We start from the raw sequence: 21,127 nt of genomic DNA, 5'->3' as shown, positions 1-21,127 counted from the left end.
TACTTTCTTATTTGAGAGTCTTCTCAATTTGTAATTTGATACTACATTTTTTAACTTCCAATTTTGAATATGAAAACTAAATAATAGTTTTGATACATTTACAAACGAGTCTTTCCAACTTTCAAGTGAACTGTTTGGAAAATCTTTAAGTCATTTGCTGGTAAGTCCAAATACACTTCCTTAATGGAAACAATGTTATAAATTATTCTTAGGTTTCCACAAAAGCTGGTTCCATTCCTATTTGAGTATTTCAGAGCTCTTTAATAATACTCTCTCTTCAAGTACACATTATACAACTCTTCTATGATTCAGTAAAAACATCTTTAAGAGTTATTGACCAAAATAACAACAATAACAAAAAAACCCAGTCAACCTAGTAACGAACCTCTCAAATATATAGTCTCTCTCAGCTTGCAAGTTCCAGTGGAGTATCAGTTATAATTTTCTGTAATTGCTTTAATCTGAATAGCATCTTTAAAAAGTTTCTATTGGACAAAGTGTCCATAATAGCACCTTGTTATATACCAAGGGTATATTTTTCAAGAAAAGAGAAATGAGGGTCAGGAGCTTATAGGTAAAAGAAAAGTAGAAAAAATATCTGGGAAGCAATCCATTGAGGAAGAAATTTCCTATAGCCATGCCAACCCAGAGAGAAAATTTAGGTTATCCTAATAACCTAATGTTATCCTAAACCATGTTCCACATATTAGGGGCTATATATACAGTAATAGTAAGCTTTCACATAATTTTCAAATATTTACTTTTTGTGACATTATAGAATATAATTTTAACTCCTGAAACTGTTATCCTTTCATCATAAACAGAAATTGCTTTTACCATTCACTAGCTATTCCCTGTAATTGGTTATTCAAATTGAAATCAATTACATTTCATTTATTCAATACATTTAACAAACATTTGTTAAAAACTTACTAAATTGAAGGAAGACAAAGAACTTTAAAATTTTCCAAGAGATATACATTTAATTGAAAATAACAAAAATTAGGGAGGGGGAAGGAGAAAAATTTACAGCACAAGGTTTTGTGAAGGTGAATGTTGAAAACTATCTTTGCATGTATTTGGAAATACAAAATACCATTAAAACAACAACAACAAAAAAACAATTTGCATACTTTACATTTTATCAAACGATTACTGCCCATGTACTTTTGGGAAAGAAAGAAGTTTGGAACACTGAACAAAGAATATTTTATTCAAAATCTGGAAGGGATGATAATTTTAATAATGAATCTAATATTTAAATATAGGTTAATAAAAAATATATCAAGTATTCCCCAAAAAGCAATTAAGAGAGTTTATGCCCTTGAGAAATCTAAACTAAAATAGAAAAAGGTCAAATGGTCATAGAACTTTATGAACATAAATTTTATGAAATAAATTAATAAAGAAAAATAATTAAATAGTAAAAATTCAAATCTCTTTTCTTATATACTATGGAGTCTTGTCTTTTAGTAAAAATTCAAAGGATGAGTTTCTTTGTGAAAAATTTCTTTCTTCAAAAGGTACCAAGTGATCATTCTGGCATTGCTTATCTCTGAAAATAATGCTTCTAACTAATTGTGAAGGTTCTATAAGTTATGATTAAAAATTCAATTTTCTCATCTAAAAGAAAAGAACTGAACTAAATTTAACCCTAAGGTTCCTTCCCAACTCTAAAAATTACTGTTCCCTGTTTTTCCATTATTGACTCAAATGACATGAACTCAAGAGATACAGGGAAAAAAGAAAGACAGACATACAGGTATTATTACCAAGCCTTGGCTCTTGCTGCTTCTTCAACACTTGGATGGAATTTTGTCTCTGGTATTTAATGTGACCCTGGATAAATCACAACTTATCTGGTCTTTGTTTTCCTTATTTCTGAAGTACAAATAATAGTACCATACCTCACAGAATTATTGTAAAAAGCAAATGAGATAAGGGATGGTAACTTCAAAGCATTACATAAATGTTAGCTATTTTTATAGCATTGTTCCTTTCCATAAGACACTGCAGAACTCAGCATGATTTTGGAAATTTTTCTCCAAGAAAGAATAAAAGTCTGTCACTCCTCTTCACCAAGGCAATGAGCCAGACCCAAAAATGAATAAAGAAAGAATAGGGTAAAATTATTGTGTAAGTTGTACAGCACTTTAAATGTATCTAAACTATTCCTAGATACAATAATACCTCAACTTTTCAACACTAGTATTTTCTGGGTTATCTTATTCCTGCAAATGAATATGCAGGACTTAAAAGACTCAAAATTGTTGAAAAGGCAATGAAGAAAAATGCCTGATGGGTATAAATACATTGTAGTTTATTTCCAATAACTTAATTCAATCATTGGACTTGATACTATAAGTTTGGCAGAAGTTTAAAGCATTCCTCTCTACAAATGCTCCTTCCATATAGGAAAGTAGCAGAGCAAAAACAAACAAAAAAACAAAAACAAATTCCTTCCCCTACTCACCAGAATTTCTCAAGTGAAGAAAGAACAAAATAACTGCCTATGAGATAAATTACAGAACTCCATAAAAAATTTAAAAGATTTTTTTTTTCATGGAAGTGATAAATGACAAAGGAGGAGAAAGTCTGTAATGTAGTGAGAGATGATAGTGGATAAATTGGATGATTTAATGTTTCTCCCAAAATGTTAACAAAAATACCTCCTAAAATCCAACCCCTCAAAAGAATGAATGTCATTAGTACTTCTATGAAGTATTTATTCCTTCCTTGAACAATATTTTTTACATTTTTAAACATGGATATGAATCTGAGGACTGAGAACTCTTTTAGAGTTGTGATTTTTACCACTAGAAATTCACCCAGAGATAACATTAGGGATCTAGTGTAACATCAAAGTAAATGTGAAGACTTACATTTATGTTAAAAAGTAATCAAGTGCTGCAAATGAAAAGTTTCTACAGAGAAAATATTAATGTATATATAAAAAGGGATGTGATCAAATTGGAAAAAAAAACCTGTGCCATCAAAATTTTCTAATCAACATATATAAATAATTGATGCACATAAAATGAATTGCATTTCCTAATACTTAAATGGCCAAAGAATATAAACAAAAGAATTCTCAAAAGAATTGCAAAGTATTCATTACCGAATGAAAAACTGGTCCAAATAGTAAATAAGGGAAATACAAATCAAAACAACCCTGAGGTTTAACTTCATACTCTCACATTGGCAAAAAATGACCAAAAATAACCACAGTCAATCTTGGAGTAGTTACGGGTGAAAAGACACACTAATAATACTTTGTTGCTAGAAATGTGAAATGGCAAAACCATTTTGGAAAGCAATTTGGATTTATGCATATAAAATTACTAAAATGTCCACATCCCTTTTAATATGAGAGTCTACTACTGGGATTATACCCCCAGGAAGCCATCAATTGGAAGAAAATCTCCCTATGTACCCCAAAATATTTATAGCAGCACTTTTTGCGATAGCTAAAAATTAGAAACAAAGCAGATGCCCATCAAATGGGGAATAGATAAACAATATATGACTATGCTAAAATAAATGGTAAGTGATGAATACAGAGAATTACAGAAAAATCTTTACAAACTGATGCAGAATGAAGTTAAGCAGAACTTCTGTAAATACAGAACTTCTGTAATTACAATGAAAAACATTCTAAATATGGGGGCAGCTAGGTGGCGAAGTGGATAGAGCACCAGCCCTGAATTCAGAAGGACCTATGTTCGAATCTGGTCTCACTCACTTAACACTTCACTTAACACTTCTTAGCTGTGTGACCCTGGGCAAGTCACTTAACCCCAGCTTCAGGGGGGAAAAAAAAACATTCTAAATACAATGTAGATAATAATTACACAAAAACTGCTTAAAAAAAAAAACAAACTAAAAATAAAAGCAAACACACATACACACACACACACACAAAAAAAAATGGATGTAATAAAATTATAAAGATCAAATAAAATTTAAATGAAAAGGTATAAAAAAGACACTCCCAATTTCTCCTATGTGGAAATGGGGATCCACAATATGTTGCATGTTTTCAGACTTTCAGAATTGTTCTGAAATAATATTGCTCAATTGTGCTAACTTGTTTCCTTTAAAAATTACTATTTGTTTTAAGGGGTTGTTCTCAGGGAGGAGGGTCAAGGATACTTGAGATAACTATGGTGATGTAAGAAATAGAAACTACAAATAAAAACTTAAAAAATAATCAGGTGCATAAATTCAAACTGGAAATACATGGTTAAGAAGATCTGGGAAACAAACAAGACAGAAGCATATGAACATTGTTTAGTATATTCCAAAACTCCAATACAGGAATAATAATTTGACAAAAATAATTGAGACAATTGGAAAGAGGTTTGGCAGATATTAGATTTAAACCACTATCCCATCCCATATACCACAATAAAATACAGACAGATAGATTGTTTGCTTTCTTAGGAAGGGAGAAAAAGTTTAGAACTCAAAAATCTTATAGAAGCGAATGATGAAAGCCATCTTTACATGTAATTAAAAAGAGAAAATGCTACTAAGGGGGGGAGGGGGAAGTGCTTCTTAAAGAAATAAAGAAAAATTTAAATTAAAAAAAAGTACATAGATTCTTAATTTAAATATGAATAAACAAGAAGAGTTACGAATTTTATCTTTCAAAATCATGGAATCCAAAGGATAAAAGAGGACCACAGAAGATACAATTTTGTTTATGCACAAACCTTAAAATTTTTTTCATCAAAGATTGTCTGTAAAATCAAAAATTTAATAATCAACAAGGAAGAAGTGTGCAACAATTATTTTTAATAGGGGCTAATATATGAATCCTATTAAAAATTAATTTTGCCTATTTTTAAAATCTCTTAAAATTAGAATAAAGTTCAGAAAGGCAATTTAAAATATAAAATTTAGTGCTTAACAGATGTTTCAATTAATGAAATTATTTTAAATTTTGTAATTGCCTATTTTGTGAATCAATATCCCTACATTAAAGGGATAAAAAGATCACCTAAAAATTACTTAATATATGAGAAATCATGATCTCTAAGCAGTTAAGGAAAGAATATTATTTTAAACATGAACTATGAATAAACAGCTAATATTATAGTCCTGCCAAAGTCTAATGAACATTAACATCACATCTATTTTATCTCAGAGAAGAAGTTTGAGATGTAGTTCCAACTTTTATAATAAGGAGTTTCCTCATCTGGTCCATACAAATGGATTCATATCCATTATATAACTTTGGAGACATCACTTTCAGTTTGGGGTGAAGATTGCTTTTGAATTGAACAATTTTGAAAAATTATATGCTTTGACAATCTTTTCAGCAAATTGATCAAGTCTCATAATATCCATGTGGTTAAGAGAAAAAGATGGTGCAAAACTATGATAAAGTTAAGTGGATTCATATCTATTTGAACTATAATTAAATATTATTAAGTTGGCTCTACATCAATTTGGATAACAACTGATGGAATGACATGTGGCGCTGTCTTTGAAACTGAAAAATAAGACTGAAAATGAGAACAAAAAGAAAACAAAATTATCACTTATTATAAATGTTATCATGCTTTACTTAACAGAACCCTAGAAAGCCAACTGAAAATTTAGCTGAAAGTATAACTTCATCAAAAATGAAGATGTAAAATGAATTTATACAAAGTAACTAGCATTTCTATTACCAATGAAACACAGAAAAAAAAAGAAGTTTCATTTAAAGTAATGACAATATACAAAATACTCCCTTCAGTCTACTTGCCAAGACACAGTCGTACTATATGAAATTCATCCACAAAGTATTATTCGCAAAAATGAAAAACAACTCTAAATACTAAAAATATACTAATTTTCTATGGATAGGCCAAATCACTATAAAAATGACAATGCTGATAAAATTAATTTATTTGCTGTCATACCAAACTTTATAAAGTTGGAAAAAAGTAACAAGGGGCAGCTAGATGGCGCAGTGGATAGAACACCAGTCTTGAATTCAGGAGGACCCGAGTTCAAAGCTGATCTCAGACACTTAACACTTCCTAGCTGTGTGACCCTGGGCAAGTCACTTAACCCCAGCCTTAAAAAAAAAAAAAAAAAATTTAGCAAAATATGTCTGCAGCAACAGAAGGTGGGAAGGGGGCCTTTCTCAAGTACTTTCTCTTAAACCACACTACAAAGCAAAAAAAAAAAAAAAAAAAAAAAAAAAAAAAGGCACTGTCCCCCTTTGATCCAGTAGTGCCACTAATAGGTCTGTATCCCAAAGAAATCATAAAAGAGGGAAAAGAACTCACATGGACCAAAAAATGCTTATAATTGGAAAATGAATAGATGCCCATCATTTTGGGAATGGATGGATTGTTATGTTAACATGAATGTAATGGAATATTATTCTACTACAAGAAATGATGAACATGCTGATTTTAGAAAAGCCTGGAAAGATTTATACATACTGATACTGAGTGAAGCAGAACCAGGAAAATATGGTACATAGCAACAGCAAAATTGTGAGATGATAACTATGACAGACTTGGCTCTTCTCAGCAACAGTGACAATTCAAGGCAATTCCAATAAATTTTGGATAGAGAAAATGTCATCCACCAATTTGGAACAATAGTTCAAAAAAAAAAAAAAAAAAAGTTGTCAAGCTGTGCATACCCTTTGATCCAGCAGTTTTACTACTGGGCTTATATCCCAAAGAATTATTAAAGGGAAAAGGACCTGTATGTGCAAAAAATGTTTGTGGCAGCCCATTTTTGTACTGGCCAGAAATTGGAAATTAAATGGATGCCCATCAATTGGAGAATGGCTGAGTAAATTGTGGTATATGAATGTTATGGAATATTATTGTTCTGTAAGAAATGACCAACAGGATGAATACAGAGAGGCTTGGAGAGACTTACATGAACTGATGCTGAGTGAAATAAGCAGAATCAGATCATTATACACTTCAACAACAATACTATATGAGGATCAATTCTGATGAAAGTAGTCCTCTTCAACAAAGAGAGGATCCAAATTAGTCCCAAATGATCAGTAATGAACAGAACCGTCTACACCCAGCGAAAGAACAATGGGAAATGAGTGTGGACCACAACATAGCATTTAAACTCTTTCTGTTACTGTTTGCTTGCATTTTTGTTTTTCTTCCCAGGTTATTTTTATCTTCTTTCTAAATCCAATTTTTCTTGTGTAGCAAGACAACTGTATAAATATGTACACATATACTGTATTTAACACATACTTTGACATATTTAACATGTATGTGACTAACTGCCATCTAAGGGAGGTGAAAAATTGGAACAGAAGTTTTTGCAAGGGTCATTGTTGAAAAATTACCCATACATATGTTTTGTTAATAAAAAAGAAATTGCCATCTACCAAGAGAGAACTATGGAGACCGAATGCAGATCGAAGCATACATACTATTTCACCTTTTTTTTCTTTCTATTGTTTTTCATGGCTTTTCCCTTTTGTTCTTAATTCTCTTACAACATGACTCATATCGTAATAAGTAAAAAATGAATGTCATATATAACCTAAAAAAAAGAAAAAAAATCATTGTTATGAAATGAAGTTTGATCAATGAAACAGATACACCACAGAAGCAAATAAGCACCATAGCCATGTTTGATCAACTCAAAGATTGCAGATAAAGCTCACAATTTCACAATTGTGAAAAAGATGAAAAGTGGAAAGCAGTCTGGAAAAAAAACTAGATATGGAACAATATCTCACATTATAAACCAAGATAAGTTCAAATGGATGGGTAAATTAAACATAAAGGGTGATATAAACAAATTAGAAGAGCCAAGGAGAAATTACCTTTCAGAACTATAGATGTGTTGAGAGTTCATGACCAAGCAAGGGAGAATGACATTAAATAAAGTAGAAAATTCTGATTACATAAAAAATAAAATTTTTACTTAAAATCAAACCAAATCAAAAGACAAAATTTAGAAGGGAAACAAATAACTGAGGGGAAACTATTTTCAACAAATTTCTCTAATTAGTAGTTTCATATCTAAGATATAGAAGGAATTAATTCAAATGTAAAAGAATAAGATTTATCAGGCCAAAGTTTATGAACAGTCTTTTCAAGGAAAGAAGCCATTAAAAAAAATCCAAATCATTAATATTCTCATAACTATGACAATGTCAAGTTGATTGAAAAAAAAATAAAAGAAAACAAAAGAAAACAAAAACAGGAGGGAAAGTAGGCACATCAATGCACTGAGGTGGGAAAAAAATTTTTTAAGAAAAAAATACCTGTCTACAAAAAATATTTATTTATAAGTTTTTCTTGTAGTTAGCAAAGTACTGGACATAAGTAGGGTGCTCTTCAATTGGGAAATGACAACAAATTATGGTAAATGAATTAATATAACAGAATATAATTGTGCTATAAGGAATAAAGGGGAGAGTTTCAGAGAATTCAACACTTGTAACTGATGAAGAATGAATTGAGCAGAACTAGGAAACTAATTTATATGATAATACAGCAAATACAAACTTTACAAGACTTAGAATTTAGTACAAGTATTTTGAAATAGAGGCAGCTAGTTGTGTGGTAGATAAGAATACTGGTTCTGGAGACAGAAAGATTTCAGTTCAAATATGACCTCAAACACTTAATAGTTATGTGATCTTGGACAAGTCATTTAATGCTGTTTTCCTCAGTTTCCTTACCTGTAAAATGAAGTAGAGAAGGAAATGATAAAACACTCCAGTATCTCTGTCAAGAAAACCCCAAATGCACTTTCTCCCTGTATTTTTTCCCCCTTTTGGTCAATTTCTTCTTTCACAACTGTGACTAATATGGAAATAAGGTTTTACATGTTACACATATACAATCTATGTCAACCTGTGTATCACTTAAGAAAGAGAAGAGAGAGAAAATTTTCAAACTCAAAATTTTGTAAAAATGAATGCTAAGAGGACAGGTGGTGCAGTGGATAGAGCACCAGCCCTAAAGCCAGGAGGCCCCGAATTCAAATCTGCCCTCAGACATTTAACACCTCCTGGCTGTGTGACGCTGGGCAAGTCACTTAACTCCAATTGCCTCAGCAAAAAAAAAAAAAAAAAAAATCTATCAACTGATAGACTTAGCTTTTCTCAATAATTCAGTGATCCAAAGCAATTCCAATTTAGATGGAAAATGCCATAAGAATCAAGAGAAAGAACTAAGGAGACTGAATGTGGATCCATATATACTATTTTCACCTTTTTTCCCACTGTGGTTTTCCTTTACATTCTGATCACCATCCCAACATGATTCATAGAAATACATTAAAAAAAAAACCATGCATAATCTAAGAAACCCAATTAATTTTTAAAATGAGTGCTAAAAATTGTCTTTATATATAATTGGGGAAAAATACTATTTTAAAAAACCACAAATGGGATCACAAGGTATCAGACATAACTGAAAACAACTGAACATTTTTTAAGATTAATCAAATAAGCGGAATAAAAGGAATTGATGTTACTTGTTACTAAACCACTGAAGTCAGACTTCACAAAGGCTATTCAGAGAGGCTGTTGTTCCTATAACTCCATTGCCATAATAATAATAATAATAATAATAAAGGATTATGTTCCGATTTTTTTTTTATAATCAGTTTTTTTTTTTTTTTAAGCACAATGGAATTTCATTGTTTCTACTTCTTTTGATTGTGAAATAGTAAAAATACCTTCCACTCAACTAATACCCTCATCTGACAAGCTGGAAAGACTTCACTGAAAAAATATTCTAAATCCCCAATAATTAGAAAAATGCAAATTCAAGTTAACTCTCTCAGGTTCTACCTCACAAACATCAGCTTGCCAAAAAACAAAAAATGTCAAATTCTGGATGAGGGGTGGGAACACTTACAGCACTGTTGGATCTGTGAACTATTGGTCCATCCATTCTATAAAGCAATCTGGAACTATGCACAAAAAGCTATTAAACTCTTTAACCCAGTGATACTATAACCCTATAACCACATCTATACCCTAAAGAGATCAAAGGAAAAAGAAAAGAAAAAAAAAAAAAAAAAAAAGACAAATACATACAAAAATATTTATAAGAGATCTTTTATAGTGACAGAATCAAAAAGGATTATCTACCAATGGGGGAATATCTGAATAAGTTCTAGTAAATGAATGTGATGGAATACTATTGTGCTTATAAAGAAGTGAGCTAGAGGGTGGTTTCAGAGAAACCCCTATACTATATTACAACCATACACTTGTATGAAATGATACTGAGCCAAGTGAGTAGAAACAGAACACTTTATACAATAACACTGTAAATAAAAAAAACTTTAAAAAGAGCTTTAATTAACACAATCACTAATCATAGTGAAGTATAACCTACACCTCCTGACACAGAATGATGGACTTGGGATACAGTTTAAGACAATTTTTTGGATATGGCTGATGTAGAAATTCCTTTTGTTTAAAAAAGCATATTTATTATATGGGTTTTTTTTTTTAAATAGGGAACTGGGGAGATAAGGAAAACATATTTTTATTAATTTAAAAAAGAAAACTGACTGTTTATATACTTTAAACATGTATATCAATGGGGGTAATGGCCCTATTTTCTTGGGAGCTAATATCTTAGTAGTAATGTTCAGTTATTTCTAAATCTTCATGACGCCTTTTGGGTTCTCTAGGCTTTTTCATTTCCTTCTTTAGCTCATTTTACAAATGAGGAAAAACAAATCAAGTGGCAGCTGAACCCTGATATGACTCTAATCAGTACCCTATCCATTATAATTGGCCCAGACTAACTCTCCATGTTAAGGAAATTATAAACAAATTAGTGTAAAGAAAATATACTTTAAAGCCAAATATAGCTGATATTTGGATTACACAACTCCCTACTAACTACTTGTACAAAGTTTAACTACAGTACTTTACTGGAGTCAGCTGGATGGCATGATGTATAGAGAGCTGGTATGAGAGTCTTTAAGACCTCAGTTCAAATTCTACCTCATAAACTTACTAGCCACATAACCCTTATTCTACCTGCTTCAGCCTTTCTATAAAATGGGAAAAATAATAGCACCTACCACCTAGAGTAGATATGAAGATCAAATGAGATATTTGTAAAGCACTTAGTACAATATGTGGTAGGCACTTAAATGCTTATTCCCTCCTCCTCCATCTTCTTTACTAGTGCAGAAAGATTTTGGAATTGTTTTAATTGTATAAATTTGCTTCATTTTACAGAAGAGCTAAGTTTATGAAAAAGTTTATAACAAAAGTTTTGAGTGAAGCAGGTTTTTGAGAAATTATTTTTCCCACTAACATAAAACTGGAAACCTATTCCCACATTAAAAAAAGTCTGACTCCTCCAAAACATAACCAAAACAGCTAAAATTTATCATGAAATAAGATACAAAACAGATGCATATGCAAATACCATATTTTATTGTAAAACGTGATATTCCCAATTATAATTCAATTCTTATCTGGTCATTTCCCACAGGGATTTATTTTGTAGGCTCTCAATTGATTCTGTATCTCTACTGTTTGGAATTTTATCACCTAACTTTTAAAGGCTATTGCTTATTTAAAAAACCAAAAAAGCCTTATTGAATTTCCTTTTGATTTACAGTTAACAAACTAAAGTGAGAGATTAGAAAAAAGTATTTAAGCTCCCTTTACTATTTCCAACAATGATCTAAGAATGCCAGACTGAGTGTGTTGGGGAAATCAAAAAACAAATTCAGTGGATCAGCAATAGACAGGTCAGACTCAGTCCCAAGATCCTGTTCTTAGTCTTTTCTTCTCCTATACTATTTCATTTGATGATCACATCATTTTGCATGAATTCAGCTATCATCTTTATGCAGATAATTATCAAATTTATTTGTTTTGTCCGATCCTCTCTCTCCTGCCTCCCAATCTCTTATTCCCTACTGGAAATCTCAACCTCCATGTCTGATAGGCATCGAAACCTCAAAATGCCTAAATGGAATTCATATCTTCTCTCAAACTCTCCCCCCTTTCTAATTTCCTTATTAAAGCCAAGCCAAGGATATCATCAAGCTACTAACCAAGGTGTCATATTCGAAGACTCTCCCATACCCAATATTCCAACAGCCAAATGCTGGTGATTCTATCTTTATAACCTCATGCATATGCTTTACTCTGTCCTCTGACAGTGACTGATATAAATCCAACCTGATCAATGTGATTGTTTTTCTGCCACAGCCAAGCAGTTGTTAACTTTCCAATATTAGTGTCTTACTTAAAAGGAAAGTTAAAGGGATTCTAAAAATGCCCCACCACTTCCAGGTTATCAGGAAATATTTAAGAAAAGAAAAATTAAAAGAAAAAAAGAAAAGAAAAAAAAGGCAAATGGGAATTCTAACCTTTAAAAGTATGACTGTATATAAGCAACAATTCTGGAGTCAAGAGAATTTGGACTCTAATTGTATGTCTAATACTTAATACCTGTGTGATCTTGAGAAAGACATTTAACTACCCTGGGCCATTGGGCTAGGTAGCCTTTGAAGCCCCTTTTAGCTCTCGATAGCTCTAGTTATCTAGTTTGACCTAGTTTTATAACTCTAGATCTATGATTCTTTGAGAAAGAAAAAGGCCCCAAATTGGAACTCAAAACTAAATTATAGACATGAAATCCTTCAAGAGAGGAAAGGTAGATTTTCTGAGGAAGCAGCTACTTGTCCACTAAGAGATCATGATGTAAATCCCTAAGTGCTGTCAGAAATTATCTAATGTTTGAATAAGAAGAATAGTAAATGAGGCAGCTATCAGTCAAACTATGAAGTTTATAAAAAAAGGGTATGGGGGTGGGGTGAGGGGAGGAGACAGGTACTTGCTGTTTCCCTAAAATACCCAGAGTTGACAGAAAATTTCTCAAGATTTGTCAAATCATGTCATTATTATATACTTTGAATTTAATCATAAGAGCACAACTGATAGTGCTAGAAATAATCTAGAAATACTGCTAAGAGTTAATAAGAAGCCCTGGGCAAGAAACAGAAAACATTAGGGGCATATATGGCATTATCATATACCTATATTTGGAGTCATCAGAGAGATAATCAAGTGATCAAAATGTGAGAGAGAGAAGCCAGGACAGAACCTTGGGACAAGAATGATAATCTTGGCAAAGAAAAGAGAGAAGAAACAAACAGCCAAATGTCCTGAAAACCCAAGTAGAGGAAATATAAAAGGAAGAAAAATGGTTAATAGTGACAAAGGTTGCAGACAGATGAAGAAGGAAAGTTAAGAGAGAAAAAAAATCAAATTTGGCAATCAGAGATCACTAGCAACTTTAAAGGAAAAGGTTCAAGTGAATGAGGAGGTTAGAAGGCAGACTGAAAGAGGTTGAGAAGAATTAAGTTAGAACATGGGGACAATTTGTGTAGATGGCAGTTTGTCTGTGAAAGGGATGGCTTAAGGAGACAGTAAAATCAAGTGATGGAGTTGTTTGTCCTTTTAAAGGATAATGGCGATTTGAATAGTTTTGTAAAGAATACAGGAAAACCCAGTGTAATAAGAAAATTGGAGGGCTAACACTCAGAATGAGATGAATGGAAATGTTTTTTAAGAAAGACCTATTGGGAAAAGAAGATCAAAGAAATAATATAACACAGTAGAAATGTTTGTGTTGGGGGTTAAAGTGGATGATGGAGAAAGACAAAGCTATCAACTCACATTCAGTTTCTCTTTTCTCTGCCAAAAGAGAATGAACCTTGAAATGAAAAAGACAGAACAAAACAGTTACTAGGGGGAAAAATAAGACAACAAACTACTCTGAAAGAGTTTCAAATCACGAGGTCCAAAAGAACTATTATTCAGATACATATTAAGTCACTGTTAAAACTTAAAAGACACTAAAAAACAGGAGTGGTAGTCCAAGACTGGAGATAGATAAATGTTCCAATTTTCAAAAAAAGTAAGTTTTGACTTCTATTCCTGGGGGAAATTCAGAACATATCATTAACAAATATCTAGGAAAAAAAGAACCTTTATAGCGAAAATGAGTCAAAATGTACGTTCTACAATGGCATCTTTAACCATTTTGTTGACCAATCATGATAATATTTAGCAGTAATCTTTTGTTAATGGAGATGAATTTATAAGAATGGTGAAATGGGCAAATTCATAACAAGTAATTTATCCAAAAGTTATTATATAATTTACCACACAATCATAAATTTAAAACTTATAAACTAGAGGTATTTTATTTATTTACTTTTGTATACAATACTCCCACCTCCAGCACACTGCCTTGCACACAGGAGACAATAAATAATTATTGAATGAAAAAAAGAGCTTGAAGGTCAAAGTTATAAATCTTAACTTAGGGGTAGTCCATGAACCAGTTTTTTTTTTAAAGTATTTTGATAAATAAATTTCAATGTAACTAGTTTCCTTTGTAATCATTATGTATTTCATTTTGTGTATTTAAAAATCTTTTGAAAAAAAAAAAATCATACTTTTACCAGATTGCCAGAGGCCATGATGAAAAAAAAATTATTATAAAGGAAAGTTACAAATGAAATTCACACAGTGCTGAGTACCTTTATCTGAAGTTCAGTTCTTAGTCTAAATTAGTTAGATTAAAAAATTAATTCCTTTTAACTTGTATGAATGGGGGGAAAGTTTGGCAACAAAAAAAATAACACTGTAATCTAGCAAGGAATTATAACTGACCTTTCTACGGGCATTTAAAAAGTTTGCGAAGCATTTGATACACACTTCACTCTTCAATTCAGAAATAATGAGCCTCAATCTTGGGGCCTTCTTGCTTTGAAACCTATCTTAACTAGAAACAACCACAGAGAGGTTTTGCTGAACACTTCCAAAAGTGTCATTCTTAAGTCATTGCTTAACTGGGCCAAAGTCACTCTTAAGACATTATTTGCTGCCCCATAATCTTATTAAAATGTAACTGACTACACCATGTAGGCAGTAAAACTCAGAACAGCAACGTTTGTGCAATTTTTTGTATGAATACAAAATTTCTATTTTGTACATTTAACGAATATGGGGAGGCTGAATACCTGATCTTTTATATAAGATGATTAACCCAGTGAGGAAAGTTTGGGAGATGAAAGGAGTTCAACTTTCACCATCGCAAAGGCCTTAAAATTTGTAACTTACATTTGGCAGAACTAGAATTTTAAATTATCCTCCAAATAAAGGAATTCGTGATGAGTTAGTGAATTAAAGTGTAACTGGAAAGGATTTTTTTTTTTAACAGACTTTCCCACCAGTAAAAGTGCCCAGTCAGACGAACCCGAAGTCTAACTAAAGCATAAAGGGTCAGGGTGGCCGGCCGGCCGGCCTGCCTCCCTCCGCGGTCACTTTTCAGTTTCTCAGTAACCTCAGGTCTTCAGACCCAGGAGGAAATGGGTGCGATTCGCAGTCCGTGCTTCAAGAACACTTTCCACTTATTTTATGCTCCGCCTAGCGCAAGAGTCTGAATTCCCGGGACGGTGGATCGTCCCCGACGAGCCCCCCTCGCCGGCTCTCTAGGGCCAGGGTCCCCACTGCAGACAGGCCCACCAACCCACCACTCTCTCGCGCAGGCACGCGCGCGCACACACACATACACACACACACACGTGTGTAGCCCCCTCTGGTCGTCCGTCCCCCTCCCCGCCCGGGGCACAGCGAAGCTGGTCACTCAGCGAGAGCAGAGAGAACTCTGCCACACTTGGGTAGCAGGGAGAGAAGTTAACAGGAACAGGGGGAGGGGGAGGGGAAGGGGCCAAGTCTCCGCGGAGAGAGGTCGACGCCCCGGGAGGCGCGGTGGGGGAGGGGACAAGGGGGTTAAGCTGGGGGAAAGAAAGGAGGAGAGCAGTGACCTCGCTCGGCTGCCGACCCCGCCACTCTCCCTCCGCGAAACTGGTACGAAGCGACCCCCCAGCAGCGCCGAAGCGTCTAAGTCGGGAGGAGCGGGAAAGGAAAGGTGCTGGGGGCGGCCCTTTTTAGTCCGCTGAATGGCAGCTAGGCACCTCCTCCCCTGTCCTCCTTCCCCTCCCCTTCTGGGCCAGCCGGAGGGGAAGATCCCAGCAGTGGAAGCTGCCTCCTCCCCCCGGCCCCAGGGCCCCAGGGCCCCGCTCACCTCCTGGTTGAAGGCGTTGACGGCGTCCATGTTCGCGCTGCGGCGGCTGCTCCGGGCCCTGCCGGTTTCATAGACCTCGCGTTGCAGGGGGAGCCGGCGGGGAGCGGGGCGGAGAGGTCGAGCCGGGTCGGGAGAGAGAGGAGACTAGCTTAGACGTGGAGATCCGGGCGGAGGAGGCGGGAGACTCGGGGCTCGAGGAGGCGGAGGCGGTGACGGCCAGGTCCACAGTTCAGTCCCGTTCAGAGGAAGGAAAAAAGGAGGAGGCGGTGGCGGCGCTGGGCTCCAACATGTCCGTTTGGTGGTGGCGGCGGCGGCGGCTGCGCTCGGCGTCTCGTTGACACGGCCCCCCGCGCACACATACATACAATCACTCACTCATTCACTCACTCGCACGCACATACACCTACACTCGGGGTCAGGAAGTCGGCAGGCGGGCGGGCAGACAGGCCACCTAAGGCACGGGCCTTCTCCTCCTCCTCTGCTCTCTATCACTCTCTTAGCCAGCGGGATGGCGGCAGCGGCCGAGTCCACGCCGCGCGGGGCACCCTGGGATGGCTCAGACCTCCCAGCCGCTTCCTGTTTCTCGGCGGCGTGTACCTCTCCTCCCGCCACTCGTCCCCTCCCCCTCCCCAGTTCCCTTCCAAGATACTTTTCCCCGCCCACTTCCGCTCGAGCTGGAGAACGGAGCTTCGCTGGAGGCAGCGGCAGCGGCGATAGCAGCGGCAGTGGTGGCGGCGCTGGCGGCGGCGGCAGCAGCTGGAGCAGCAGGAACAGCACGTGATGGCCGATAGCTGAGCTGCTTCCCGCCGGCCTCGGGGTGCACGGTGGAGACCTCAGTGTGCTACACTCTTGGGAGGGGGAATAGCGGGAGGGGAGGCGGGGAGGAGAGCCGGAGGGAGGGGTCGAGGGCGGAGTGGGCACTCCCCTCTCCATCAAGGCACAAAAGCCTGTTCTCTTCGTTAGGGGTTGGGGATTGGGGGTTGGGAGGGCAGGGCAGGGAGGAGAGATGGGAGGGTGCTGGGCTTGTCTTTCTGGCCTGGGCAGGCTTGGTCCTGGAAGGATCTGCTGCTCCAAGCAAAAAGATCTCTTGGAAGTTTGGTTACATTGCATTTAACTCCAGGCATTGGGCCCTTTTAGGACGTTCTAGTTTGGGGTCCTAGAGTTTAAATGGGCCACAGTTCTCTGTCTCTAGAGCAGTACCTATATGCCACAAATGGAAGACTAGACCATGCGCTCCAATAGAAACATGCAAATAAATATTTTTACATGCTCTCAGGAGATAGTTGATGCTCTGGAGCCTGAAGGCAAGTAGAATTGAGTTGCAGGCCTTCATCCTTTAACTTCCGGACATAAAATGTTTGGTTCAGTGAAATGAAATGTTTGTCTAGAACCACAAAATTAGTACTCTGAAAAGTGAGTGAGCTCTTATATCTATAGCAAAATGCTTTACATTACGTTATACATGTAACGGAGATGAATATAGTTGTCCCTCTGTTAGAGATAAGAAACTGAATTCTTTGAGATGGTCGTGTTTTGTTTTGTTTTGTTTTGGTTTTTTTCCAATTCAATGAGCATTAATCACATATTATATGCTGGGCACTGTGCTGAGTCCTGGGGGACATAAACAGGCAAAAGACATTCTCTGTTCTCCTGAGCCTGGGGTTATACAGCCAGTAAAAATCTAAGGTAGGACTTGGAATCACATTCCAGGCCCAGGACTCACTGTCACCAAAGAGCTTGTGAATGTGGGCCTTTGCCAGGATAGTAATATCCACCTCTTTGAGGTGAGGAAAAAAAATCACATGAGAATTGACATGGAAAGGGGCCCATTTGAAAAGCAGATAGTTTGGGTTCAAACCTAGGCTCTACCATTACCTTGAGGTGGTCACTTCAACTCTCTGGAGCCTTAATTTCCTCATTTACAACATGATTGGAGTTTTTCTAAGATGGCTTTTATTGAGAGCTGCTAGGCCTTGCCACTGGGCTTGATTATGAGAAATTCAGCCTCAGACACTTAACTTAGTTTACTTGTGTGCCTCTAGATAAGTTTGCCTCAGTTTTATCATTTGTAAAATGGGGATAATAATATCACCTACATCCTAAGTTTGTCTCAAGTGTATATAAATGTTAGCTACAAATTATTATTTTTTTTTTATCAATAGATGGCGATTTGAGTTCCCCTGCAGCTTTACACCTATGGCCTTATGAAAGTCTCTGTTCCTCTCCTTGTAAGCTCCTTGAAGGAAAAAATTGTTACACTTTTTTGGCTTTGTATCTTCTGTAGCCCGATTATAGTAAGCCCTTAATAAATGTTAAATTGAATTCAATTGTGTACTACTTTTATAGAATAATTAACTTACTTTACAAAGTTGCCCTAATTCAGCCATACTCAACTAATATTTGTGCTTCTTGTAATATTGTACAACCCATCTTTTCATATGATATAGCAAAGGAAATTTAGAAATTACCAATAGAAATTTTTAAAAATTCTTTTGGAGCTTATTTTTTCATATTTTTTATATCATCTAATTGTATATAAAACAAAACTGAGTATTATAGATACTGTTCTAGAGACTTGAACACACTTTATTTACTTATTTATTTTTGCATTCCTATCTTCGGCCTTATTTTATTTTTTCTCTGATTGAAGGATAGCATAGTCTCTTCGTTTTTCTTCTTAAAACTTTTTTTCTCTTTTTTAAAAATTTCATGCTTTATTTTTTTTAATTAATTTTATAATTATAACTTTTTTTTTAACAGTACATATGCATAGGTAATTTTTTACAACATTATCCCTTGCACTCACTTTTGTTCCTAATTTTCCCCTCCTTCCTTCCATCCCCTCCCCTAGGTGTCAAACACACTTTAAAGGAATCTTGTATGCAAAAATTCAATTTGTGGGGTGATTTTTATAGTAAAGTTTTGTTTCTTTAGGGAATGGTTTAAACAGTACTCAGTACTTTTTAGTTATCACCAATACTTTGGATGGGCTTGACATCATTTCCCAGCATAATACCACTACTACTAGCTCTTTCTGTGCTCCTATCAAATATTTCTGGGTAGGAGATTCAGAAAGTTTAATATGACCTTTTTCATTTTTTTAACAAGGAGTTGGAACCTAGATTTCAAAACTACCAGTAAATTACTGTGTGATCTTGGGTAAATTGTTTAATAGTTTTGGGTTTTATTTTCCAGTTCTGTAATGTATAATTAAGATCATTGATAAAATCCTTTCCAATCTCAGAATTCTGAATCTAAAAGACAGCCTGGCCAAGAAGGATATTTCATACTATGCTTGGAGGAAAGGAAAAAGAAAATCAACTACTAGAAAGATATCCACAGATCAAACTGCTTAAGTAAATGAGTGTACTTGTGTATATGTACAATTTTCATTCTGTCAAAGAGCATTGATAAAGCTAAGTTGTTCCTGTGGACAGTGAAGTGGTACAGTGAGTAATACTGAACCTGCAGTCCGGAAGAGTCATCTTCCTAAAATCAGATCTATCCTCAAGACACTTACAAGCTATCTATGATCCTGGGTAAGTCACTTAAATCTGTGACTCAGTTTCTTCATCTGTAAAATGACAAGGACAAGGAAGTGGCAAATCCCTACATTATCTTTGCCAAAGAAACCTAGAATGGGGTCACAAAGTCTGACGCAGCTGAATAAGTCAGGTACAATATTGCATACAACCTAAGCTAAACAGAAAAAAAAAGTATATGTTAATGCAAAAGAAAAAAGTTTCATATAGCACAGATAAGTCCTTCTAAGCATTAGAGAGTTTTCCTCATTTTTAAGTTAGGTTAAATGAGTTCTTAATTTTATTTATTTGTGGGAGGTTTTAAGACCCAGATTGTTGAAAATCTTGGAAAATTATGTGTTATTTATTATTATAATTAGACTGATCCCAATTGTTGTTTGTTCTCTACTAAAGCCTAAAGGTGATCATTTATGATTCCTGGTCATAAACAATTTGCATTAAGATTTTAATGGCACGTTTCCAACTCCCTCTGTGTCATTAGAGGTTTAAAAATCTCTGGTGACTCCTAAATGGTTAAAACAAAATAGCCTTATCTTAATATATAATCTGACTTCTAGCAATCTAAATTTATTACCAATACATTTTTCTTTAGGAGGCAATTGGGGTTAAGTGACTTGCCCATAGTCAATTGGGTATCTGAGGGTAGATTTGAACTCAGATCTCCCTGATTTCAGGAACCAGTGCTCTATCTAGAGAACCACCTAGCTGCCCCTTTGCCATTCTATTTTAATTTAATCAGTCCTTCCCAGATTCTTTTGTCTTCCAATAAATCATGATAGTAACTAATGAGTAGGGTGCTAGATTTGCAATAAAGGTGTCAAGTCACTTAACCTCTCACCTTCCAGTTCCCCATTTGAAAAACAAGGATAATAACATCAAACTTAAGGGTTATTGTGAGGATCAGAGGAGAAAATGTATAAAGTGTTTTGCAAACCTTAATAGTAACTATTATTCTCATATCTTATTAGTCTTTAATCATGCCATTCTTCCTTTCTAAAATATTATTCTTTTCCTTCATCCATCCATATTCTATACTAGGGGTTTATAAACTAGGATCTGTTAACTTGTCTTTAAAATATTTTGATAACTTTCAATAGTTAGTTTCCCCTGAGTGGATGCCCATCAGTTGGAGAGTGGCTGAATAAATTATGGTATATGAATGTTAGGGAATATTATTGTTCTGTAAGAAACTACCAACAGGATGATTTCAGAGGCCTGGAGAGACTTACATGAACTGATACTGAGTGAAGTGAGCAGAACCAGGAGAATATTGTACACAGCAACAACAAGATTATGTGATGATCAATTCTGATGGACTTGGCTCTTTCCAACAATGAGATGATAGAGGTCAGTTCCAATGATCTTTTGATGAAGAGAACCATCTACACCCAGAGAGAGGACTGTGGGAACTGAGTGTGGACCACAGTATAACATTTTCACTCTTTTTGTTGCTGTTTGCTTGCATTTTGTTTTCTTACTCATTTTCTTTCCTTT

General features: G+C 35.3%; 2 protein-coding genes across 6 annotated transcripts in view; one reads left to right on the top strand and one right to left on the bottom strand.

The window, feature by feature from the left end:
* Positions 1-16,649, bottom strand: part of SCAF4 (SR-related CTD associated factor 4) — a 91,406-nt gene extending 74,757 nt beyond the window's left edge. For all 5 annotated transcript variants that reach the window (XM_074300664.1, XM_074300667.1, XM_074300666.1 and 2 more), the window contains exon 1: positions 16,092-16,649. In XM_074300664.1, coding sequence (XP_074156765.1) covers positions 16,092-16,121 — 30 coding nt within the window. In that variant the 5' untranslated portion in view covers positions 16,122-16,649. The remainder of the gene's footprint in view (positions 1-16,091) is intronic.
* LOC141562014 (uncharacterized) lies at positions 16,120-18,413 on the top strand. The gene is made up of 3 exons (XM_074302040.1): positions 16,120-16,155; positions 16,240-16,915; positions 18,254-18,413. Exons 1-2 carry the CDS (start codon positions 16,120-16,122, stop codon positions 16,870-16,872), a joined length of 669 nt encoding a protein of 222 aa, XP_074158141.1. The 3' UTR covers positions 16,873-16,915; positions 18,254-18,413.
* Positions 18,414-21,127: the final 2,714 nt, after the last annotated feature.

Source organism: Sminthopsis crassicaudata, chromosome 3 (genome assembly GCF_048593235.1).
Source record: "Sminthopsis crassicaudata isolate SCR6 chromosome 3, ASM4859323v1, whole genome shotgun sequence".
In the NCBI taxonomy this organism is placed as follows: domain Eukaryota; kingdom Metazoa; phylum Chordata; class Mammalia; order Dasyuromorphia; family Dasyuridae; genus Sminthopsis; species Sminthopsis crassicaudata.
Note: the sequence above shows the minus strand (reverse complement) of the source record. Positions and strands in the feature narration are given on the sequence as shown.

Coding starts and splice junctions, on each gene's coding strand:
- LOC141562014 (XM_074302040.1), top strand. CDS start 16,120: ATGTTCGCGCTGCGGCGGCTGCTCCGGGCCCTGCCG. Junction 16,156..16,239: donor GGCTGCTCCGGGCCCTGCCG/GTTTCATAGACC, acceptor AGAGGAGACTAG/CTTAGACGTGGAGATCCGGG.